Source organism: Pseudophryne corroboree, chromosome 8 (genome assembly GCF_028390025.1).
Source record: "Pseudophryne corroboree isolate aPseCor3 chromosome 8, aPseCor3.hap2, whole genome shotgun sequence".
Lineage (NCBI taxonomy): Eukaryota > Metazoa > Chordata > Amphibia > Anura > Myobatrachidae > Pseudophryne > Pseudophryne corroboree.
The window spans coordinates 313,695,866-313,722,637 of record NC_086451.1 but is presented as its reverse complement, the minus strand read 5'-3'; the positions used below and the strand labels follow the sequence as shown (position 1 = coordinate 313,722,637).

Sequence of the window (26,772 nt, the reverse complement as noted above, 5' to 3'; positions counted from 1 at the left end):
ACACACTAGCCGACATCAGCCAAAGATATGAACGATCTCGTTCATAAATGAACGAGAACTTGTTCATATCTTTCAGTGTGGAGGCTCCAGCGATGAACGATGCGCGGCCCCACGCTCGTTCATCGCTGGTCCCCCGTCGGCTGTGCATGCAGGCCAATATGGACGATCTCGTCCATTATTTGCCTGCACTTCAATGGAGCCGCGTGACGGGGGGAGTGAAGAAACTTCACTCCCCCCGTCACTTCCCCCCCACCGCCGCGTCGGCCGTATCCGCCGTCGGGCAGCTCGGCGGCGGATCGGCCAATGTGTAGGGCCCTTAAGTGTAAACACAAATCGGTTAGTAACATATATTTTCACAATCAACATGTGTAACAGAGTTAAACAATACCTTACATGTTTCTAAGTTCCAATACAGCTGAATGAAGTGATTTGTGGTCTGAGGCGCGAGCTTCTTCAGCTGGGAGTAATGAAGCAATGATTGCAGTATACATGCAGTCTACAACTGAGGTCAGCTTGTGCAATTTTTAAGGTAGACCTATAGTCACTCAGAAACTGCACATCAGAAATGTGCGATCGGTTGTAAAAATTGTGAATGCACTGCCCACTGTCCATCAGCATACACCCACAACACGCCTCGCAACACGCCCCTGATCGTAGTTTTTGCGAGTCCAGCCCTTTAGTACGCCCCCTACAAGCCTACTTTTCGTAGGGCATATGCAGTTTTTACTCAGTCTCAGAAATTGTTTTTTTTTCCTCAGTTTTTGCTATTTAAGTTGCAGAATTTGCGGTTTTACGCTTTTTTTTGCTAATTTTGCCGATTTGAGATCCTTGCTGAATTAGGTCCTATATCCACTTTCATTACGTACCATGATCAGAAGCAAACGCAATGATAGTGTCATTTGAAAATCCCATATTTTCCACCGCATTCAGCAATTGTCCAACTTGGCCATCAAGGTAAGAAACGGAGGCAAAGTAACTCTGGCGTATCAGGCGCTGTAATAAACCAATATACAAGACATGTTGCTTTACAGGGTCCAGCCTGCTCAGGCCAAACACACAAAACATGATCAGATCAGTACTTTGGGTCAAAAAAGAAAAACGCCATCACATGCATTTAATGAGGAATCAAGACCAAAATTTAAATATGTACAGTATATCACGTGGAAAACTTCTTAATAATTATAGTGCATTTAACCTCACTGTTGGGAAAATCAGTGCTAATTTGAGCATGCCGGCTACAAGCTTCAGTAATGGGTTGGGCTTCCATTTGCTGTATTTGGGAGAAATATTGCTCCAAATACAGCAAACGAAAACTCCACTAAAGGAGGAGACGCCCTGTACTTGGGAACCCACATACATTGATGTGGCCTTAGATACAAGGTCCAAGACTCAACATTGAGATTTGCAATTAGTTCAGTAATTGTAATTTATTAATTGCAAAACATGTAGGTGCACACAGCTTTTCATTTATTGGAAATGCACCAATATTTCTACTTGGGGAATACCATACCTGCCTACCTGACCCTCTCCATGAGGGAGAAAATGCTCTGTTCCTGGACTTTCCTGGTAATGTATGATTGCCATCACCTGTGGTGAGCTAGTTAATTGATAAGAAAGGTGTTTCACCACAGGTGATGGCAATCCTACATTACCAGGAAAGTCCAGGAACAGAGCATTTTCTCCCTCATGGAGAGGGTCAGGTAGGCAAGTATGGGGAATACCCATGTTCTGGTTTTGATCATTTCATTGGAAATAAGAATGGTCTAAACCACAGGTTTTCAAACTCGGTCCTCAGGACCCCACACGGTGCATGTTTTGCAGGTCTCCTCGCAGAATCACTAGCGACATAATTAATTCACCCTGTGGACCTTTTAAAATGTGTCAGTGATTAATTAATACACCTGTGCACCTGCTGGGTTACCTGCAAAACATGCACTGTGTGGGGTCCTGAGGACCGAGTTTGAGAACCACTGGTCTAAACAATGACAAAGTCACGTCACATATATGTACTATATTTACTATAGCGGCTACTTCCCCCATAATACTGAACAGTTTAGCTTCATTTATATATTGTCATAACATATTTTAATTCCATGAAACAAGATATCAGAAAGGAGAAAGCAAGTAAAAATAAGATTTGAAACCTACCGGTAATTCTTTTTCTCCTAGTCCGTAGAGGATGCTGGGGACTCCGTAAGGACCATGGGGTATAGACGGGCTCCGCAGGAGACATGGGCACTCTAAGACTTTAGATGGGTGTGAACTGGCTCCTCCCTCTATGCCCCTCCTCCAGACCTCAGTTATAGAACTGTGCCCAGAGGAGACGGACAGTACGAGGAAAGGATTTTTGTTAATCTAAGGGCGAGATACATACCAGCCCACACCATACACACCGTATAACATGGTATATACTAAACCAGTTAACAGTATAAACAAAACAGCATCAGCCAGAGACTGATCTCAACTGTAACATAACCCTTATGTAAGCAACAACTAAATACAAGCCCTGCAGAATTTGTCCGCACTGGGACGGGCGCCCAGCATCCTCTACGGACTAGGAGAAAAAGATTTACCGGTAGGTTTAAAATCTTATTTTCTCTTACGTCCTAGAGGATGCTGGGGACTCCGTAAGGACCATGGGGTTTATACCAAAGCTCCAGACCGGGCAGGAGAGTGCGGATGACTCTGCAGCACCGATTGAGCAAACATGAGGTCCTCATCAGCCAGGGTATCAAACTTGTAGAATTTTGCGAAAGTGTTTGAACCAAGTAGCTGCTCGGCAAAGCTGTAATGCCGAGACGCCTAGGGCAGCCGCCCAAGAAGAGCCCACCTTCCTAGTGGAATGGGCCTTTACCGAATTTGGTAACGGCAATCCAGCCGTGGAATGAGCCTGCTGAATCATGTTACAGATCCAGCGAGCAATAGTCTGCTTAGAAGCAGGAGCACCAACCTTGTTGGCTGCATACAGGACAAACAGTGCCTCTGTTTTCCTAACCCGAGCCGTCCTGGCTACATAAATTTTTAAGGCCCTGACTACATCAAGTGACTTGGAATACTCCACGTCACCCGTAGCCACAGGCACCACAATAGGTTGGTTCATATGAAACGACGAAACCACTTTAGGCAGAAATTGAGGACGAGTCCTCAACTCTGCTCGATCCACATGGAAAATCAGATAGGGGCTCTTGTGAGACAAAGCCGCCAATTCGGACACCCACCTCGCAGATGCCAAGGCCCACAACATGACCACTTTCCAAGTGAGAAATTTTAATTCAACTGTTTGAAGAGGTTCAAACCAGTGTGATTTAAGGAACTGTAACACCACGTTAAGGTCCCACGGAGCCACTGGGGGCACAAAAGGAGGTTGGATGTGCAGCACTCCCTTTACAAAAGTCTGGACTTCTGAGAGAGAAGCCAATTCCTTCTGAAAGAATATAGATAAGGCCGAAATCTGCACCTTAATGGAGCCTAACTTTAGGCCCATATCCACTCCTGTCTGTAGAAAATGGAGAAAACAACCCAGCTGAAAATCTTCCGTAGGAGCATTCTTGGCTTCACACCAAGATACATATTTCCTCCAGATACGGTGATAGTGCTTCGCCGTTACCTCCTTCCTAGCTTTGATTAGAGTAGGGATGACTTCCCCCGGAATACCTTTCCTAGCTAGGATTTGGTGTTCAACCGCCATGCCGTGAAACGTTACTGCGGTAAGTCTTGGAACACACAGGGCCCCTGTTGCAACAGGTCCTCCCTGGGAGGAAGAGGCCACGGATCTTCTGAGATCATTTCCTGAAGATCTGAATACCAGGCCCTTCGAGGCCAATATGGGACAATGAGTATTGTCTGCACTCTTGTTCGTCTTATGATTCTCAATATTTCTGAGATAAGTGGAAGCGGAGGGAACACATAGAACGACTGAAACACCCACGGTGTCACCAGGGCGTCCACCGCCACTGCCTGAGGGTCCCTCGACCTGAAACAATACGTCCGAAGCTTTCTGTTGAGGCGTGACACCATCATGTCTATTTGAGGAAGTCCCCAACGACTTGTTACCTCTGCAAAGACCTCTTGATGAAGTCCCCACTCTCCTGGATGGAGATCGTGCCTGCTGAGGAAGTCTGCCTCCCAGTTGTCTACTCCCGGAATGAAGACCGCTGACAGAGCGCTTACATGATTTTCCGCCCAGCGAAGAATCCTGGTGGCTTCTGCCATTGCTGCTCTGCTCCTTGTCCCGCCCTGGCGGTTTACATGCACCACGGCTGTGACGTTGTCTGACTGGATCAGAACGGGTAGGTTGCGAAGAAGATTCTCCGCCTGTTGCAGGCCGTTGTATATGGCCCTTAATTCCATTACATTGATGTGTAGACAAGCCTCCTGGCTTAACCATATTCCCTGAAAATTTTTTCCTTGTGTGACTGCTCCCCATCCTCGGAGGCTTGCGTCCGTGGTCACAAGAACCCAATCTTGAATGCCGAACCTACGACCCTCTAGAAGGTGCGCACTCTGGAGCCACCACAGGAGAGAGACCCTGGCCCTGGGGGACAGGCTTATCTTCCGATGCATCTGTAGACGGGACCCTGACCACTTGTCCAGAAGGTCCCACTGAAAAGTTCTCGCATGGAACCTGCCGAACGGAATGGCCTTGTAGGCCGCCACCATCTTTCCCAATACTCGAGTGCATTGATGAACTGACACTCTTTTTGGTTTCAGCAGGTCCTTGACCATGTTCTGGAGTTCCTGGGCTTTTTCCATTGGGAGAAAAACCCTCTTTTTTTTCAATGTCCAGAATCATGCCCAAAAATGACAGCCGAGTTGTCGGAACCAACTGAGACTTTGGTAGATTTAGAATCCAGCCGTGTTGTTGTAGTACTCTCAGGGAGAGAGACACGCTTTTTAGTAACTGATCTCTTGATCTTGCCTTTATCAGGAGATCGTCCAAGTATGGGATAATTGTGACTCCTTGCTCTCGCAGGAGCACCATCATTTCCGCCATTACCTTGGTGAAAATCCTCGGGGCCGTGGAAAGCCCAAACGGCAACGTCTGAAACTGGTAATGACAATCCTGTACAGCGAATCTCAGGTACGCTTGATGAGGCGGATATATGGGGACATGAAGGTATGCATCCTTTATGTCTAGTGACACCATAAAATCCCCCCCTTCCAGGCTGGAGATCACTGCCCGGAGAGATTCCATCTTGAATTTGAACCTCTTCAAATTTAGGTTTAGGGATTTTAGATTCAGAATTGGTCTGACCGAGCCATCCGGCTTCGGGACCACAAATAGGGTTGAATAAAACCCTTTCCCCTGTTGCACTAGGGGAACCCTGATAATCACTTGCTGTTGACACAGCTTTTGTATGGCAGCTGAAACTATTTCCCTCTCTGGGGGAGAAGCTGGCAAGGCCATTTGAAAAATCGGTGTGGAGGCACATCTTCGAACTCCAGCTTGTAGCCTTGGGATACAATTTCGACCACCCAAGGATCCAAATCCGACTGAACCCAGACTTGGCTGAAGAGTCGAAGACGTGCCCCCACCGGTGCGCACTCCCGCAGCGGAGCCCCAGCGTCATGCGGTGGATTTTGTAGAGGCCGGGGAGGATTTTTGTTCCTAGGAACTAGCCATAGCTGGTGTTCTTTTCCCTCTACCTCTACCTCTGGCGAGGAAGGAAGAGCCACGCCCCTTTCTGAACTTATGAGACTGAAAGGACTGCATCTGGTATAAAGGTGTTTTCTTCGGCTGTGGGGGAACGTAAGGCAAAAAAGAAAACTTACCCGCGGTAGCTGTAGAAACCAGGTCCGCGAGGCCCTCCCCAAATAAAACTTCACCTTTGTAAGGCAAAGCCTAAATATGTCTCTTTGAGTCAGCATCACCTGTCCATTGATGGGTCCACAGGGACCTTCTAGCAGAAACTGCCATGGCATTGGCTCTTGAACCCAAAAGCCCAATATCTCTAGCAGCCTCTCTCATATATAACGGTGCGTCCTTGATGCGACCCAAGGTCAACAAAATACTATCTTTATCTAGGGTGTCAATGTCAGATGACAAGTTATCTGCCCAAGCTGCAATTGCGCTACCCACCCATGCCGACGCTACTGCAGGTCTGAGCAGGGCTCCCGTAGTCGCATAAATTGATTTTAAGGTAGTTTCCTGCCTGCGATCCGCTTTGCTTTGTCCAATCTCTTATGTAATAAAGCAACATTAGCATTTAAAACATTCCACATGTCCAACCAATCAAGTGTCGGCTGTGCCGACTGAGACACCACCACCATCTGCTCTGCTTCCTCCCTAGACGAGCCTTCCGCTTCAGACATGTCGACACACACGTACTGACACCCCCACACACACTGGGATATATGAATATGGGGACAGACCCACAATAAGGCCCTTTGGAGAGACAGAGAGAGAGTATGCCAGCACACACCCAGCGCCACTAGATACTGAAACAAAGTCCCAGCCTGTACAGTGCTTTATATATAGAATTAGCACCAAATAAATGTGCCCCCCCCCCCCTCATTTTTGCCCCCCTGTTACTTGTTCAGCAGGGGAGAGTTCGGGAGCAGCTTCTCTGCAGCATGCTGTGGAGAAAATGGCGCTGGTTAGCGCTGGAAGATCAAGCTCCGCCCCCTCGACGGCGGGCTTCGGTCCCGCTATTTTTATTATACTGGCAGGGGATTTATTATATACTGCCTCCGCAGTATCTATATAAGTGTGCCAGTCTTATGTGAGGTAAAAATTGCCCTGCACCCTTGCTGTGCCTGTGTGTGTTGTGGGAGCAATGGCAAGCAGCGCGACCGCTGCGCGGTACCTCATGAAGATCTGAAGTCTTCTGCCACCTTTGAAGTCTTCTTGCTTCCTATACTTACCCGGCTTCAATCTTCCGGCTCTGTGAGGAGGACGGCGGCGCGGCTCTGGGACGAACAGCAAGGACGACACCTGTGTTCCGACCCTCTGGAGCTAATGGTGGTAGCCTAAGAAGCAGAGCCCATCAGTCCAGGAAAGTGGGTCTGCTTCTCTCCCCTCAGTCCCACGAGGCAGAGAGCCTGTTGCCAACAGTGCTCCCTGAAAATAAAAAACCTAACAAAAGTCTTTTCAGAGAAACTCAGAGCTCCCCTGTAGTGCATCCAGTCTCCTCTGGGCACAGGATCTAACTGAGGTCTGGAGGAGGGGCATAGAGGGAGGAGCCAGTTCACACCCATCTAAAGTCTTAGAGTGCCAACGTCTCCTGCGGAGCCTGTATATACCCCATGGTCCTTACGGAGTCCCCAGCATCCTCTAGGACGTAAGAGAAATGAACAATTAAATGGTGAGCAAAAAAAATGAACAAAAAATAAGATTTTACTTACCGATAAATCTATTTCTCGTAGTCCGTAGTGGATGCTGGGGACTCCGTCAGGACCATGGGGATTAGCGGCTCCGCAGGAGACAGGGCACAAAAATAAAGCTTTAGGATCAGGTGGTGTGCACTGGCTCCTCCCCCTATGACCCTCCTCCAAGCCTCAGTTAGGTACTGTGCCCGGACGAGCGTACACAATAAGGAAGGATTTTGAATCCCGGGTAAGACTCATACCAGCCACACCAATCACACCGTACAACTTGTGATCTGAACCCAGTTAACAGTATGACAACGTAGGAGCCTCTGAACAGACGGCTCACAACAATAACAACCCGATTTTTTTGTAACAATAACTATGTACAAGTATTGCAGACAATCCGCACTTGGGATGGGCGCCCAGCATCCACTACGGACTACGAGAAATAGATTTATCGGTAAGTAAAATCTTATTTTCTCTAACGTCCTAGTGGATGCTGGGGACTCCGTCAGGACCATGGGGATTATACCAAAGCTCCCAAACGGGCGGGAGAGTGCGGATGACCCTGCAGCACCGAATGAGAGAACTCCAGGTCCTCTTTAGCCAGGGTATCAAATCTGTAGAATTTTACAAACGTGTTCTCCCCCGACCACGTAGCTGCTCGGCAGAGTTGTAATGCCGAGACCCCTCGGGCAGCCGCCCAGGATGAGCCCACCTTCCTTGTGGAATGGGCCTTGACAGATTTAGGCTGTGGCAGGCCTGCCACAGAATGTGCAAGTTGAATTGTGCTACAAATCCAACGAGCAATCGTCTGCTTAGAAGCAGGAGCACCCAGCTTGTTGGGTGCATACAGTATAAACAGCGAGTCAGATTTTCTGACTCCAGCCGTCCTTGAAATATATATTTTCAATGCCCTGACAACGTCCAGCAACTTGGAATCCTCCAAATCGCTAGTAGCCGCAGGCACCACAATAGGCTGGTTCAGGTGAAACGCTGACACCACCTTAGGCAGAAAATGAGGACGCGTCCGCAGTTCTGCCCTGTCCGAATGGAAAATCAGATATGGGCTTTTATACGATAAAGCCGCCAATTCTGACACTCTCCTGGCTGAAGCCAGGGCCAGTAGCATGGTTACTTTCCACGTAAGATATTTCAAATCCGCCGATTTGAGTGGCTCAAACCAATGGGATTTGAGAAAATCCAAAACTACATTAAGGTCCCACGGAGCCACTGGGGGCACAACCGGGGGCTGTATATGTAGTACTCCTTTTACAAAAGTCTGGACTTCAGGAACTGAAGCCAATTCTTTCTGGAAGAAAATCGACAGGGCCAAAATTTGAACCTTAATGGACCCCAACTTGAGGCCCATAGACAATCCTGTTTGCAGGAAATGTAGGAATCGACCCAATTGAAATTCCTCCGTGGGGGCCTTCCTGGCCTCACACCACGCAACATATTTTCTCCAAATGCGGTGATAATGTTGTGCAGTCACCTCCTTCCTGGCTTTTACCAGTGTAGGAATGACCTCTTCCGGAATGCCTTTTTCCCTTAGAATTCGGCGTTCAACCGCCATGCCGTCAAACGCAGCCGCGGTAAGTCTTGGAATAGACACGGTCCCTGCTGAAGCAGGTCCCGTCTTAGAGGTAGAGGCCACGGATCTTCCGTGAGCATCTTCTGAAGTTCCGGGTACCAAGTTCTTCTTGGCCAATCCGGAGCCACGAGTATCGTTCTTACTCCCCTTTGCCGTATAATTCTCAGTACTTTTGGTATGAGAGGCAGAGGAGGAAACACATACACTGACTGGAACACCCACGGCGTTACCAGAGCGTCCACAGCTATTGCCTGAGGGTCTCTTGACCTGGCGCAATACCTGTCCAGTTTTTTGTTGAGGCGAGACGCCATCATGTCCACCTTTGGTTTTTCCCAACGGTTCACAATCATGTGGAAGACTTCTGGATGAAGTCCCCACTCTCCCGGGTGTAGATCGTGTCTGCTGAGGAAGTCTGCTTCCCAGTTGTCCACTCCCGGAATGAACACTGCTGACAGTGCTATCACATGATCTTCCGCCCAGCGAAGAATCCTTGCAGCTTCTGCCATTGCTCTCCTGCTTCTTGTGCCGCCCTGTCTGTTTACGTGGGCGACTGCCGTGATGTTGTCCGACTGGATCAACACCGGCTGACCCTGAAGCAGGGGTTTTGCCAGGCTTAGAGCATTGTAAATCGCTCTTAGCTCCAGTATATTTATGTGAAGAGATATCTCCAGGTTTGACCATACTCCCTGGAAGTTTCTTCCCTGTGTGACCGCTCCCCAGCCTCTCAGACTGGCATCCGTGGTCACCAGGACCCAGTCCTGTATGCCGAATCTGCGGCCCTCTAACAGATGAGCACTCTGCAACCACCACAGAAGAGACACCCTTGTCCGTGGCGATAAGGTTATCCGCTGATGCATCTGCAGATGCGATCCGGACCATTTGTCCAGCAGATCCCACTGAAAAGTTCGTGCGTGGAATCTGCCGAATGGAATCGCTTCGTAAGAAGCCACCATCTTTCCCAGGACTCTTGTGCATTAATGCACAGACACTTTTCCTGGTTTTAGGAGGTTCCTGACAAGTTCGGATAACTCCTTGGCTTTCTCCTCCGGAAGAAACACCTTTTTCTGAACCGTGTCCAGAATCATTCCCAGGAACAGCAGACGTGTTGTCGGGGTCAACTGAGATTTTGGAAAATTCAGAATCCACCCGTGTTGTTGCAGCACTACTTGGGTTAGTGCTACTCCGTCCTCCAGCTGTTCTCTGGACCTTGCCCTTATCAGGAGATCGTCCAAGTAAGGGATAATTAATACGCCTCTTCTTCGCAGAAGAATCATCATTTCGGCCATTACCTTGGTAAAGACCCGAGGTGCCGTGGACAATCCAAACGGCAGCGTCTGAAACTGATAATGACAGTTTTGCACCACGAACCTGAGGTACCCTTGATGTGAAGGGCAAATTGGGACATGCAGGTAAGCATCTTTTATGTCCAGGGACACCATAAAGTCCCCTTCTTCCAGATTCGCTATCACTGCTCTGAGTGACTCCATCTTGAACTTGAATTTTTGTATGTACAGGTTCAAAGATTTCAGATTTAGAATAGGTCTTACCGAGCCGTCTGGCTTCGGTACCACAAATAGTGTGGAGTAATACCCCTTTCCCTGTTGTAGGAGGGGTACCTTGACTATCACCTGCTGAGAAAACAGCTTGTGAATGGCTTCCAATACCGTCGCCCTGTCTGAGGGAGACGTTGGCAAAGCAGACTTTAGGAACCGGCGAGGGGGAGACTTCTCGAATTCCAACCTGTAACCCTGAGATACTACCTGCAGGATCCAGGGGTCCACCTGTGAGCAAGCCCACTGCGCGCTGAAATTCTTGAGTCGACCCCCCACCGCTCCTGAGTCTGCTTGTAAAGCCCCAGCGTCATGCTGAGGGCTTTGCAGAACCCGGGGCTGGCTTCTGTTCCTGGGAAGGAGCTGCTTGCTGCCCTCTCTTACCCTTTCCTCTGCCTCGGGGCAGATATGACTGTCCTTTTGCCCGCTTGTTCTTATAGGACCGAAAGGACTGCGGCTGAAAAGATGGTGTCTTTTTCTGTTGGGAGGGGGTCTGAGGTAAAACTGTGGATTTTCCGGCAGTTGCCGTGGCCACCAGATCCGATAGACCGACGCCAAATAATTCCTCCCCTTTATACGGCAATACTTCCATATGCCGTTTGGAATCCGCATCACCTGACCACTGTCGCGTCCATAAACTTCTTCTGGCAGATATGGACATCGCACTTACTCTCGATGCCAGAGTGCAAATATCCCTCTGAGCATCTCGCATATAAAGAAAAGCATCCTTTAATTGCTCTAAAGTCAATAAAATACTGTCCCTATCCAGGGTATCAATATTTTCAGTCAGGGAATCCGACCAGACCACCCCAGCACTGCACATCCAGGCTGAGGCGATGGCTGGTCGCAGTATAACACCAGTATGTGTGTATATACTTTTTAAGGTAGTTTCCAGCCTCCTATCAGCTGGATCCTTGAGGGCGGCCGTATCAGGAGACGGTAACGCCACTTGTTTTGATAAGCGTGTGAGCGCCTTATCCACCCTAGGGGGTGTTTCCCAGCGCGCCCTAACCTCTGGCGGGAAAGGGTATAATGCCAATAACTTTTTTGAAATTAGCACTTTTCTATCTGGGTTAACCCACGCTTCATCACATACATCATTCAATTCCTCTGATTCAGGAAAAACTACAGGTAGTTTTTTCACACCCCACATAATACCCCTTTTTGTGGTACTTGCAGTATCAGAGATATGTAAAGTCTCCTTCATTGCCGTGATCATATAACGTGTGGCCCTACTGGAAAATACGTTTGTTTCTTCACCGTCGACACTAGATTCAGTGTCCGTGTCCGTGTCGACCGACTGAGGTAAAGGGCGTTTTACAGCCCCTGACGGTGTCTGAGACGCCTGGGCAGGTACTAACTGGTTTGCCGGCCGTCTCATGTCGTCAATTGATTTTTGTAATGTGCTGACATTATCACGTAATTCCATAAACAAAGCCATCCATTCCGGTGTCGACTCCCTGGGGGGTGACATCACCATTACCGGCAATTGCTCTGCCTCCACACCAACATCGTCCTCATACATGTCGACACACACGTACCGACACACAGCAGACACACAGGGAATGCTCTATTGAAGACAGGACCCCACTAGCCCTTTGGGGAGACAGAGGGAGAGTTTGCCAGCACACACCCAAGCGCTATAATATATATGGGAACAACCCTATATAAGTGTTGTATCCTTATAGCAGCTTAAATATAGTAATATCGCTAAAAAAGTGCCCCCCCTCTCTGTTTTACCCTGTTTCTGTAGTGCAGTGCAGGGGAGAGTCCTGGGAGCCTTCCTCACAGCGGAGCTGAGCAGGAAAATGGCGCTGTGTGCTGAGGAGAATAAGCCCCGCCCCCTATTTCGGCGGGCTCTTCTCCCGGAGTTTGTGAGATCTGGCAGGGGTTAAATACATCCATATAGCCTCAAGGGCTATATGTGATGTATTTTTAGCCATAAAAAAGGTATTATACATTGCTGCCCAGGGCGCCCCCCCCAGCGCCCTGCACCCTCAGTGACCGCTGTATGAAGTGTGCTGACAACAATGGCGCACAGCTGCAGTGCTGTGCGCTACCTCATGAAGACTGAAAAGTCTTCTGCCGCCTGTTTCTGGACCTCTTCAATCTTCGGCATCTGCAAGGGGGGTCGGCGGCGCGGCTCCGGGACCGGACTCCATGGCTGGGCCTGTGTTCGATCCCTCTGGAGCTGATGGTGTCCAGTAGCCTAAGAAGCCAATCCATCCTGCACGCAGGTGAGTTCACTTCTCTCCCCTAAGTCCCTCGATGCAGTGAGCCTGTTGCCAGCAGGACTCACTGAAAATAAAAAACCTAAAAACTTTTTCTAAGCAGCTCTTTAGGAGAGCCACCTAGATTGCACCCTGCTCGGACGGGCACAAAAACCTAACTGAGGCTTGGAGGAGGGTCATAGGGGGAGGAGCCAGTGCACACCACCTGATCCTAAAGCTTTATTTTTGTGCTCCGTCTCCTGCGGAGCCGCTAATCCCCATGGTCCTGACGGAGTCCCAAGCATCCACTAGGACGTTAGAGAAATAAATAAATGCACGAGTATAAACAGAAAAGGCTGTTTCATTTATGTTTTGACCATGTGTGTCAGTGGGGAAAGTACAATCACAGTGATGCACAGATGTGCACATACATACTGACCACTTATAGTCCGGAGGATAAGTACATGATTACATAGGTACACCTCAAGAAGCTAGCACATGAATTTTTTTTTTATATATAGTCATTTTTTAATATATCAACAAAAACTTATAAAAACAATATTTCACATACAATTATTAGACACAGAATATGTAAAATAACTTTTAAAAGGTTGGGTACAATATACTGGTGATCAAGAGAATCCTGCCAGTCACAATCCGGACTGTCATAATGCAGAGGAATTTTGTTGAGCATTTTAACCCAGAGGCGTAGCGTGGAGGCATGACACCCGAAGCAGGGTCATGTCACGGTGTCCCCACCCACCAACACACATACACACACAGACATATTTAGGCATAGACATACAGTACATTAACACACATATACACAGATATATACACACACACACACACAAACATACACACAAATATATAAACAGACATACATAAACACACACACACACACACACACACACACACATGAACACACACATAAACACAGATATATACACAAATATACCCACAGACATACAGATGGAGCCTTCTTTATCTTTGCCTGCGTAGTCGCAGGCGTGCACTACCGGCGTGACTAGGCGATCCGTCCGCCTAGTCACGCCGAGAGTGTACGAGCTGCTTCCCATTCAGAGTGTCTCTGTCCGAGCGTGCGGACAGAGACGCCCTCCATTAAAGTGAATGGTCAGCGTCTCCGTCTGGGTGCGCACGTCCGTCCAGACAGAGATGCTCACAGTGACTAGGTGCACCCAGGCGGACGCGCCTAGTCACAGAGGACGGCAAGACAACGGAGGCCCCATCTGTACACATATACACAGACATATACACACACATACTGTATACAAAGATATATACACATAAACACACACACATATACAAAAGCACACAAATAGACACACAAACATATACATGTATAAACAAACACACATATGCACACAGACATATACACACAAACACATTTACACACACAAACACATAGATACAGACCCACACAGAGACATATACACATAAACACACAGTATACACAGAAATAAACACATACACACACAGTATACACACTTTAATTTTCACCAAGAGGGCAGCAGCAGAGCAGCTCCTCATTCTAGCCTGGAGCGGCGGAGCTTCTATGTGATTGACCTCTGTAGGGAGAAGGAGAGGACTGAGGAAAGGGAAGGGGTGGCCACCACACTGCCTGCATTTTCCAGATCACTGAATGCAGATAGCTGACTGCCAGGAAGATTCTTCTGACAAATCTCCAAACCTCCCCTGCTCCCTAACAACAAACCAAGCTGCACTGCACAGGACTCTCTGCACTGCAATCAGTGACATAGAACATGCAGGCAGTGTGGTGGCCACCCCTTCCCTCTCTTCTAGTCATCTCCTTCTACCAGAGTCCCGGCTCCTAGCTCTGTTACAGAGAACTGGTGCCTTCTGTTCCCGACGGCACCTGGAGTTCAAGCTCCACTCGATCCACTCTTGCTACACCCCTGTTTTAACTGCAACCCTAACCCACCCCACCAGCAGCCTAACCACTCCCTCCCACAGCCTAACCCTAACTATCCCCTTTTAGCAGCCTAACCCTCCCTCCTACTGCCTAGCCCTAATACTCACCGTCTGGATTGTGACCGCTGGAATTCCACTGCCGGGATTGTGAACCTAATTCAGACTTGATGGCAGCAGCAAAAAAAAAAAATTTATAATGGGCAAAACCATGTGCACTTCAGGTGGGGCAGATATAACATGTGCAGGGAGAGTTAGATTTGGGTGGGGTGTGTTCAAACTGAAATCTTAATTGCAGTGTAAAAATAAAGCAGCCAGTATTTATCCTGCACAGAAACAAAATAACCCACCCAAATCTAACTCTCTCTGCACGTTATATCTGTGTCCCGTCCGGGATCCGGACTGAAAGTCGACAGTAACTAGGTCGACAATGTCTAGTTCGACCACTATTGGTCGACAGGGTGTCTAGGTCGACAGGGTCTTTAGGCCGACATGTTCTAGGTCGACAGGTCAAAAAGTCGACATGAGTTTTTCACAATTTTTTTCTTTTTTTGAACCTTTTCATACTTAACGATCCACGTGGATTACGATTGGAACGGTAATCTGTCCCGAGCGAAGCGGTAGCGGAGCGAAGGCACCATGCCCGAAGCATGGCGAGCGAACGCGGTGCACTAATTGGGGTTCCCGGTCACTCTACGAAGAAAACGACACCAGAATAACATTAAAAACTCATGTCGACATTTTGACCTGTCGACCTAGAACATGTCGACCTAAAGACCCTGTCGACCTAGACACCCTGTCGACCTAGTTACTGTCGACCAATAGTGGTCGACCTAGACATTGTCGACCTAGTTACTGTCGACTTTCAATACCACACCCGTCCCGTCCCCGTCCCCCCCCCTCCCCTGCAGTGCACATGGTTTTGCCCACTAGAAAACGATTTTGCTGCTGCGATCAGGTCTGAATTAGGCCCTGTGACCATCAGGATCCTGACTGCAAGGATCCTGACTACATCCCCTTTTAATATTTGAACTGCTCACATCCCAACAGTACAATAATCAATGGATTTAGTCCAAATGGAAAACAACACCAAGTTAGTCAGTTGAATAAATAATCTGCATACAGTATATACCTGTACATCTGAGAAGGGTCTGTCAGGTTTCAAATATAAGCTGGATTTAGTTTTAATGATCACAGCAAGTACATTAATCAAGTTATTCAAATATTTATATATTTCTGTGTACCAGGAAAGCTAGCAGCGCCACAGATGCAGTATCCAGAATAAAACACTAGTGCCTGAACAATCGTAAAAGCCGTTTAAAAATTACTTAGAACCTGCCTACAAAGCACTCCCTGTGAGTTCACAGGGCGTCAGCTGTTTACCTCAGGTATATTAAGGTGCTGGTATAAGCACCTACAGACAAAATTCGTAAAGGAAGAGTGAGGTATTAAAAGCGACCAATGGTGCTTAAAAGATTGTAGTAGAACAAGGCAGTTGTAAAAAATAATATACAAGTTTATTACATTATACAGCACTAAACAAAGCTTAGTTAAAAAACTATGCAAAAAGGAGTAACATGCAACTAAAACGTTAAAAGAAAAATTCTAAAAAATGCAGAGAGAAAAAAAAATATATAGAGAAGAATATAGGATATAAAATATGCCAAGATAAATAAAAGTAAAAAAAATAAGATTTTACTCACCGGTAAATCTATTTCTCGTAGTCCGTAGTGGATGCTGGGAACTCCGTAAGGACCATGGGAATAGCGGGCTCCGAAGGAGGCTGGGCACTCTAGAAAGATTTATGACTACCTGGTGTGCACTGGCTCCTCCCCCTATGACCCTCCTCCAAGCCTCAGTTAGGACACTGTGCCCGGACGAGCTGACATAATAAGGAAGGATTTTGAATCCCGGGTAAGACTCATACCAGCCACACCAATCACACCGTATAACTCGTGATACTATAACCAGTTAACAGTATGAATATAACTGAGCCTCTCAACAGATGGCTCAACAATAACCCTTTAGTTAGGCAATAACTATATACAAGTATTGCAGACAATCCGCACTTGGAATGGGCGCCCAGCATCCACTACGGACTACGAGAAATAGATTTACCGGTGAGTAAAATCTTATTTTCTCTGACGTCCTAGTGGATGCTGGGTACTCCGTAAGGACCATGGGGATTATACCAAAGCTCCCAAACGGGCGGGAGAGTGCGGATGACTCTGCAGCACCGAATGAGCAAACTCAAGGTCCTCCTCAGCCAGGGTATCAAACTTGTAGAATTTTGCAAAAGTGTTTGAACCCGACCAAGTAACAGCTCGGCAAAGTTGTAAAGCCGAGACCCCTCGGGCAGCCGCCCAAGATGAGCCCACCTTCCCTGTGGAATGGGCTTTCACTGATTTAAGATGCGGCAGTCCAGCCGCAGAATGCGCCTGCTGAATCGTGTCACAGATCCAGCGAGCGATAGTCTGCTTAGAAGCCGGAGCACCCAGCCTGTTGGGTGCATACAGGATAAATAGCGAGTCAATTTTTCTGACTCTAGCCGTCCTGGAAACATAATTTTTCAAGGCCCTGACTACGTCCAGTAACTTGGAATCCTCCAAGTCCCTAGTAGCCGCAGGCACCACAATAGGTTGGTTCAAGTGAAAAGCTGATACCACCTTAGGGAGAAACTGGGGACGAGTCCTCAATTCTGCCCTATCCATATGGAAAATCAGATAAGGACTTTTATATGACAAAGCCGCCAATTCTGATACACGCCTGGCCAAAACGAAGGCCAATAACATGACCACTTTCAACGTGAGATATTTTAGATCCACGGTTTTTAGTGGTTCAAACCAATGTGATTTTAAGAAACTCAACACCACGTTGAGATCCCAAGGTGCCACTGGAGGCACAACCGGGGGCTGAATATGCAGCACTCCTTTTACAATGTCTGAACTTCAGGTACTGAAGCTAATGCTTTCTGGAAGAAAATCGACAGAGCCGAGATCTGTATCTTAATGGAGCCTAATTTTAGGCCCATAGACACTCCTGCTTGTAGGAAATGCAGAAATCGACCTAGTTGAAATTCCTCTGTTGGGGCCTTTTTTGGCCTCACACCAAGCAACATATTTCCGCCATATGCGGTGATAATGTTTTGCAGTTACATCTTTCCTGGCTTGAATCAGCGTAGGAATGACTTCCTCCGGAATGCCCTTTTCCTTTAGGATCCGGCGTTCAACCGCCATGCCATCAAAACGTAGCCGCGGTAAGTCTTGGAACAGACAGGGCCCCTGCTGCAGCAGGTCCTGTCTGAGCGGCAGAGGCCATGGGTCCTCTGATATATTTTCTTGAAGTTCTGGGTACCAGGCTCTTCTTGGCCAATCCGGAACCACGAGTATCGTTCTTACTCCTCGCCTTCTTATTATTCTCAGTACCTTTGGTATGAGAGGCAGAGGGGGGAACACATAAAACGACTGGTACACCCACGGTGTTACCAGAGCGTCCACAGCTATCGCCTGAAGGTCCCTTGACCTGGCGCAATATCTTTTATAGCTTTTTGTTGAGGCGGGACGCCTTCATGTCCACCTGTGGCCTTTCCCAATGGTGTACAATCCTTTGGAAGACTTCTGGATGAAGTCCCCACACTCTCGGGTGGAAGTCGTGTCTGCTGAGAAGATCTGCTTCCCAGCTGTCCACTCCGGGAATGAACACTGCTGACAGTGCTAACACATGATTTTCCGCCCATCGGAGAATCCTTGTGGCTTCTGCCATCGCCATCCTGCTTCTTGTGCCGCCCTGTTGGTTTACAGGGGCGACTGCCGTGATGTTGCCTGATTGGATCAGGACCGGCTGGTTTTGAAGCAGAGGCCTTGCCTGACTCAGGGCATTGTAAATGGCCCTCTGTTCCAGAATATTTATGTAGGGAAGTCACCTGACTTGACCAAAGTCCCTGGAAGTTTCTTCCCTGTGTGACTGCCCCCCAGCCTCAAAGGCTGGCATCTATGGTCACTAGGACCTAGTCCTGTATGTCGAACCTGCGGCCCTCTTGAAGATGGGCACTCTGCAGCCACTACAGTAGAGATACCCTGGTCCTTGAAGACATGGTTATCAGCCTAATGCATCTGAAGATGCGACCCGGACCACTTGTCTAACAGGTCCCCCTGAAAAGTTCTTGCATGGAACCTGCCGAATGGGATTGCTTCGTAGGAAGCTAACATTTTTCCCAGGACTCGCGTGCAATGATGCACCGATAACGGTTTTGGCTTCAGGAGGTCTCTGACTAGAGATGACAGCTCCTTGGCTTTCTCCACCGAGAGAAACACTTATTTCTGGTCTGTGTCCAGAACCATCCCCAGGAACAGTAGACGTGTCGTAGGAACCAGCTGTGACTCTGGACTGTTTAGAATCCAACCGTGCTGTTGTAGCACTTTCCAAAATAGTGCTACCCCGACTAGCAACTGCTCCTTGGACCTCGCCCTTATAAGGAGATTGTCCAAGTACGGGATAATTAAAACTCCCCTTTTTCGAAGGAGTATCATCATTCCGGCCATTACCTTGGTAACACCCTCGGTGCCATGTACAGTCCAAACGGCAGAGTCTGGACTTGGTAATGGTAATCCTGACGAGGATAGTAAATAGGGACATGCAGGTAAGCATCCTTGATGTCCCGGGATACCATATAATCCCCCTCGTCCAGGCTTGCAATAACCGCCCTGAGCGATTCCATCTTGAACTTGAATTTTTTATGCATGTGTTCAAGGATTTTAAATATAAAGAAGGGTCACACCGAACCATGCGGTTTCGGTACCCCAAACCGTGTGGAATAGTAACCCCGTCCTTGTTGAAGTAGGGGCACCTTAAGTATTACCTGCTGGGAATACAGCTTATTAATTGCCTCTAGCACAGCCTCCCTGCCTGAGGGAGTTGTCGGCAAGGCATATTTGAGGAAACGGCGGGGGGAAGACATCTCGAATTCCAGCTTGTACCCCTGAAATACTACTTGAATGAAACAGGGATCCACCTGTGAGCGAGCCCACTGATCGCTGAAATTTTTGAGACGGCCCCCCACCGTACCTGGCTACACCTGTGGAGCCCCCGCGTCATGCTGTGGACTCAGAGGAAGCGAGAGAAGAATTATGATTCTGGGAACAGGCTGACTGGTGCAGCTTTTTCCCTCTTCCCTTGTATTTGTACAGAAAGGAAGCGCCTTTGACCCGCTTGCTTTTCTGAAGCCGAAAGGACTGTACCTGATAATACAGTGCTTTCTTAGTCTGTTAGGAAAACTGAGGTAAAAATATTTCTTCCCAGCTGTTGCTGCGGATACGAGGTCCCAGAGACCATCCCCAAATAATTCCTCACCCTTATAAGGCAGAATCTCTATGCGTCTTTTAAGGTCAGCATCACCTGTCCAGTGACAGGTCTCTAATACCCTCCTGACAGAATGGACATTACATTCATTTTGGATGCCAGCCGGCAAAATATCCCTCTGTGCATCCCTCATATATAAGACGACGTCTTTAATATGTTCTCATGTTAGCAAACTAGTATGTTTGACAGGGTCACCGACCACGCTGCAGCAGCACGCTCTGCAGGTTTCAGTCTAGTACCTGAGTGTGTAAATACAGACTTCAGGATAGCCTCCTGCTTTTTATAAACAGGTACCTTCAAAGTGGCCGTTCCTAAAACGGCAGTGCCACCTATTTTGACAACCGTGTGAGCGCCTTATCCACCCTAGGGGATATCTCCCAGCGTAACTTATCCTCTGGCGGGAAAAGGTACGCCATCAGTAACTTTTTTGAAATTACCAGTTTCTTATCAAGGGGAACCCACGCTTTTCACACACTTCATTCATTCATCTGATGGGGGAACAAAACACTGCCTGCTTTTTCTCCCCAAACATAAAAACCCCATTTTTAGAGGTTAATGTCAGAAATGTGTAACACATTTTCTTTATTGCCGGGATCAAGTCACGGATGTTCCTAGTGGATTGTGTATATGTCTCAACCTTGTCGACACTGGAGTCAGACTCCGTGTCGACATCTGTGTCTGCTATCTGAATGAGCGGGCGTTTTTGAGCCCCTGATGGCCTTTGAGACGCCTGGGCAGGCACGGGCTGAGAAGCCGGCTGTCCCACAGCTGTTACGTCATCCACCCTTTTATGTAAGGAGTTGACACTGTCAGTTAATACCTTTTACCTAACCATCCACTCTGGTGTCGGCCCCACAGGGGGCGTCACATTTATCGGCATCTGCTCCGTCACTATATAAGCCTCCTCCTCAAACATGTCGACACAGCTGTACCGACACACCGCACACACACAGGGAATGCTCTGACTGAGGACAGGACCCACAAAGCCCTTTGGGGAGACAGAGAGAGAGTATGCCAGCACACACCAGAGCACTATATAATGAGGGGATTAACACTATAACTGAGTGAATTTTCCCCCATAGCTGCTTGTATATACAATATTGCGCCTAAATTTAGTGCCCCCCCTCTCTTTTTTATCCTTTGAGCCTGAAAACTACAGGGGAGAGCCTGGGGAGCTTTCTCTATCGTCCTAAGTGGATGCTGGGGTTCCTGAAAGGACCATGGGGAATAGCGGCTCCGCAGGAGACAGGGCACAAAAGTAAAGCTTTTACAGGTCAGGTGGTGTGTACTGGCTCCTCCCCCTATGACCCTCCTCCAGACTCCAGTTAGATTTTTGTGCCCGGCCGAGAAGGGTGCAATTCTAGGTGGCTCTCATAAAGAGCTGCTTAGAGAGTTTAGCTTAGGTTTTTTATTTTACAGTGATTCCTGCTGGCAACAGGATCACTGCAACGAGGGACAGAGGGGAGAAGAAGTGAACTCACCTGCGTGCAGGATGGATTGGCTTCTTGGCTACTGGACATGAAGCTCCAGAGGGACGATCACAGGTACAGCCTGGATGGTCACCGGAGCCACGCCGCCGGCCCCCTCACAGATGCTGAAGCAAGAAGAGGTCCAGAATCGGCGGCTGAAGACTCCTGCAGTCTTCTTAAGGTAGCGCACAGCACTGCAGCTGTGCGCCATTTTCCTCTCAGCACACTTCACACGGCAGTCACTGAGGGTGCAGGGCGCTGGGGGGGGGCGCCCTGGGAGGCAAATGAAAACCTTTAAAAAGGCTAAAAATACCTCACATATAGCCCCAGAGGCTATATGGAGATATTTACCCCTGCCTAAATGTACTAAATAGCGGGAGACGAGCCCGCCGAAAAAGGGGCGGGGCCTATCTCCTCAGCACACGGCGCCATTTTCTGTCACAGCTCCGCTGGTCAGGAAGGCTCCCAGGTCTCTCCCCTGCACTGCACTACAGAAACAGGGTATAACAGAGAGGGGGGGCAGAATAAATGGCAATATATTAATATAAAAGCAGCTATAAGGGAGCACTTAATCATAAGGCTATCCCTGTCATATATAGCGCTTTTTGGTGTGTGCTGGCAGACTCTCCCTCTGTCTCCCCAAAGGGCTAGTGGGTCCTGTCTTCGTATAGAGCATTCCCTGTGTGTCTGCTGTGTGTCGGTACGTGTGTGTCGACATGTATGAGGACGTTATTGGTGTGGAGGCGGAGCAATTGCCAAATATGAGGATGTCACCTCCTAGGGGGTCGACACCAGAATGGATGCCTTTATTTGTGGAATTACGGGATAGCGTCAACTCGCTTAAGCAGTCGTTTGCCGACATGAGGCGGCCGGACACTCAATTAGTGTCTGTCCAGGCGCCTCAAACACCGTCAGGGGCTGTAAAACGTCCCTTGCCTCAGTCGGTCGACACAGACCCAGACACAGGCACTGATTCCGGTGGTGAAGGTGACGAATCAACCGTATTTTCCAGTAGGGCCACACGTTATATGATTTTGGCAATAAAGGAGATGTTACATTTAGCTGATACTACAGGTACCACTAAACAGGGTATTATGTGGGGTGTGAAAAAACTACCAGTAGTTTTTACCGAATCAGAAGAATTAAATGACGTGTGTGATGAAGCGTGGGGTGCCCCGATAAAAAACTGCTAATTTCAAAGAAGTTATTGGCTTTATACCCTTTCCCGCCAGAGGTTAGGGAGCGCTGGGAAACACCTCCTAGGGTGGACAAAGCGCTAACACGCTTATCAAAACAAGTGGCGTTACCCTCTCCTGAGACGGACGCACTTAAAGATCCATCAGATAGGAGGATGGAAAATATCCAAAAAGGTATATACACACATGCAGGTGTTATACTACGACCAGCTATTGCGACTGCCTGGATGTGCAGTGCTGGGGTAGTTTGGTCAGAGTCCCTGATCAAAAATATTGATACCCTGGACAGGGACAATATTTTACTGTCGTTAGAACAAATAAAGGATGCATTTCTTTATATGCGTGATGCACAGAGAGATATCTGCACACTGGCATCACGGGTAAGTGCTATGTCCATTTCGGCCAGAAGAGCTTTATGGACACGACAGTGGACAGGCGATGCGTAGAGGAGTTATTTGAGGTCGGTCTATCGGATTTGGTGGCCACGGCTACGGCCGGGAAATCCACCTTTCTACCTCAAGTCACTCCCCAACAGAAAAAGGCACCGACCTTTCAACCGCAGCCCTTTCGTTCCTTTAAAAATAAGAGAGCAAAGGGCTATTCATATCTGCCACGAGGCAGAGGACGAGGGAAGAGACAGCAACAGGCAGCTCCTTCCCAGGAACAGAAGCCCTCCCCGGCTTCTACAAAAGCCTCAGCATGACGCTGGGGCTTCGCAAGCGGACTCGGGGGCGGTAGGCGGTCGTCTCAAAAATTACAGCGCGCAGTGGGCTCACTCGCAGGTAAATCCCTGGATCCTGCAGATAATATCTCAGGGGTACAGGTTGAAATTAGAGACAGAGCCACCTCGCCGTTTCCTGAAGTCTGCTTTACCAACGTCCCCCTCAGAAAGGGAGACGGTTTTGGAAGCCATTCACAAGCTGTATTCTCAGCAGGTGATAGTCAAGGTACCTCTTCTACAACAAGGGAAGGGGTATTATTCCACTCTATTTGTGGTACCGAAGCCGGATGGCTCGGTAAGGCCTATTCTAAATCTGAAGTCCTTGAACCTATACATAAAGAAGTTCAAGTTCAAGATGGAGTCACTCAGAGCAGTGATAGCGAACCTGGAAGAAGGGGACTTTATGGTATCCTTGGACATCAAGGATGCGTATCTCCACGTTCCAATTACCCCTCACACCAGGGGTACCTCAGGTTCGTTGTACAAAACTGTCACTATCAGTTTCAGACGCTGCCGTTTGGTTTGTCCACGGCACCTCGGGTCTTTACAAAGGTAATGGCCGAGATAATATTTCTTCTTCGAAGAAAAGGCGTATTAATTATCCCATACTTGGACGATCTCCTAATAAGGGCAAGGTCCAGAGAACAGCTAGAGATGGGTTTAGCACTATCTCAAGAGGTGCTAAAGCAGCACGGATGGATTCTGAATATTCCAAAATCCCAATTAATGCCGACAACTCGTCTGCTGTTCCTGGGGATGATTCTGGACACAGTTCAGAAAAAGGTTTTTCTTCCCGAAGAAAAAGCCAAGGAGTTATCTGACCTGGTCAGGAACCTCCTAAAACCAGGAAAGGTGTCTGTACATCAATGCACAAGAGTCCTGGGAAAAAATGGTAGCTTCTTACGAAGCAATCCCTTTCGGCAGATTCCATGCAAAGGGATCTGTTGGACAAATGGTCAGGGTCGCATCTTCAGATGCACCTGCGGATAACCCTGTCGCCGAGGACAAGGGTATCCCTTCTGTGGTGGTTGCAGGAGGCTCATCTATTGGAGGGCCGCAGATTCGGCATACAGGATTGGATCCTGGTGACCACGGATGCCAGCCTGAGAGGCTGGGGAGCAGTCACACAGGGAAGAAATTTCCAGGGAGTGTGGTCGAGCCTGAAAAAGTCTCTTCACATAAGCATTCTGGAACTAAGAGCAATCTACAATGCTCTAAGCCAGGCGGAACCTCTGCTTCAAGGAAGACCGGTGTTGATCCAGTCGGACAACATCACGGCAGTCGCCCATGTAAACAGACAGGGCGGCACAAGAAGCAGGAGGGCAATGGCAGAAGCTGCCAGGATCCTTCGCTGGGCGGAGAATCACGTGATAGCACTGTCAGCAGTATTCATCCCGGGCGTGGACAACTGGGAAGCAGACTTCCTCAGCAGACACGACCTTCACCCGGGAGAGTGGGGACTTCATCCAGAAGTTTTCCACATGCTATTAAACCGTTGGGTAAAACCAATGGTGGACATGATGGCGTCTCGCCTCAACAAAACACTGGACAGGTATTGCGCCAGGTCAAGAGATCCGCAGGCAATAGCTGTGGACGCGCTGGTAACACCTTGGGTGTACCAGTCGGTATATGTGTTTCCTCCTCTGCCTCTCATACCAAAGGTATTGAGGATTATACGGCAAAGAGGAGTAAGACTAGTGGCTCCGGATTGGCCAAGAAGGACTTGGTACCCGGAACTTCAAGAGATGGTCACGGACGATCCGTGGCCTCTACTTCTGAGAAGGGACCTGCTTCAGCAGGGTCCTTGTCTTTTTCAAGACTTACCGCGGCTGCGTTTGACGGCATGGCGTTGAATGCCAGATCCTAAAAGGAAAAGGCATTCCAGAAGAAGTCATTCCTACCTTGATAAAGGCAAGGAAGGAAGTCACCGCGAAGCATTATCGCCGTATTTGGCGAAAATATGTTGCGTGGTGCGAGCAGCGGAGTGCTCCGATGGAGGAATTTCAACTGGGTCGTTTTCCTACATTTCCTGCAATCAGGATTGTCTATGGGTCTCAAATTGGGATCTATTAAGGTTCAAATTTCGGCCCTATCAATATTCTTCCACAAAGAATTGGCTCAGTCCCTGAGGTCCAGATTTTTATCAAAGGAGTACTGCATATACAGCCTCCTGTGGTGCCTAAGGTGGCACCGTGGGATCTAAATGTAGTTTTAGATTTCCTCAAATCCAATTGGTTTGAACCACTAAAGAATGTGGATTTGAAATATCTCACATGGAAAGTGACTATGTTACTGGCCCTGGCTTCGGCCGGGAGAGTATCTGAACTGGCGGCTTTGTCTTATAAAAGCCCTTATTTAATTTTCCATTCGACATAGGGCAGAGCTGCGGACGCGTCCGCATTTTCTCCCTAAGGTGGTATCAGCGTTTCACCTGAACCAGCCTATTGTAGTGCCTGCGGCTACAGACGACTTGAAGGACTCCAAGTTGTTGGACGTTGTCAGAGCCTTAAAAATATACATTTAAAGGACGGCTGGAGTCAGAAAATCTGACTCGCTGTTTATACTGTATGCACCCAACAAGTTGGGTGCACCTGCTTCTAAGCAGTCGATTGCTCGTTGGTTTTGTAACAAAATTCAACTTGTACATTCTGTGGCAGGCCTGCCACAGCCTAAATCTGTTAAGGCCCATTCCGCAAGGAAGGTGGGCTCATCTTGGGCGGCTGCCCGAGGGGTCTCGGCATTACAACTCTGCCGAGCAGCTACGTGGTCAGGGGAGAACACGTTTGTAAATTTTTACAAATTTGATACCCTGGCAAAGGAGGACCTGGAGTTCTCTCATTCGGTGCTGCAGAGTCATCCGCACTCTCCCGCCCGTTTGGGAGCTTTGGTATAATCCCCATGGTCCTTTCAGGAACCCCAGCATCCACTTAGGACGATAGAGAAAATAAGAATTTACTTACCGATAATTCTATTTCTCGGAGTCCGTAGTGGATGCTGGGCGCCCATCCCAAGTGCGGATTATCTGCAATACTTGTACATAGTTATTGTTAACTAATTCGGGTTATTGTTTAGGAAGCCATCTTTCAGAGGCTCCTCTGTTATCATACTGTTAACTGGGTTTAGATCACAAGTTGTACGGTGTGATTGGTGTGGCTGGTATGAGTCTTACCCGGGATTCAAAATCCTCCCTTATTGTGTACGCTCGTCCGGGCACAGTACCTAACTGGAGTCTGGAGGAGGGTCATAGGGGGAGGAGCCAGTACACACCACCTGACCTGTAAAAGCTTTACTTTTGTGCCCTGTCTCCTGCGGAGCCGCTATTCCCCATGGTCCTTTCAGGAACCCCAGCATCCACTACGGACTCCGAGAAATAGAATTATCGGTAAGTAAATTCTTATTTTCTTCCAGTTGCACTG

General features: G+C 48.3%; 1 protein-coding gene across 3 annotated transcripts in view; it reads right to left on the bottom strand.

Annotated features, from left to right (window-relative positions):
- Positions 1-26,772, bottom strand: part of IDS (iduronate 2-sulfatase) — a 56,694-nt gene that overhangs the window by 7,012 nt on the left and 22,910 nt on the right. For all 3 annotated transcript variants that reach the window (XM_063937393.1, XM_063937395.1, XM_063937394.1), the window contains one exon: positions 867-993. In XM_063937393.1, the coding sequence (XP_063793463.1) occupies positions 867-993 (127 nt within the window). The remainder of the gene's footprint in view (positions 1-866; positions 994-26,772) is intronic.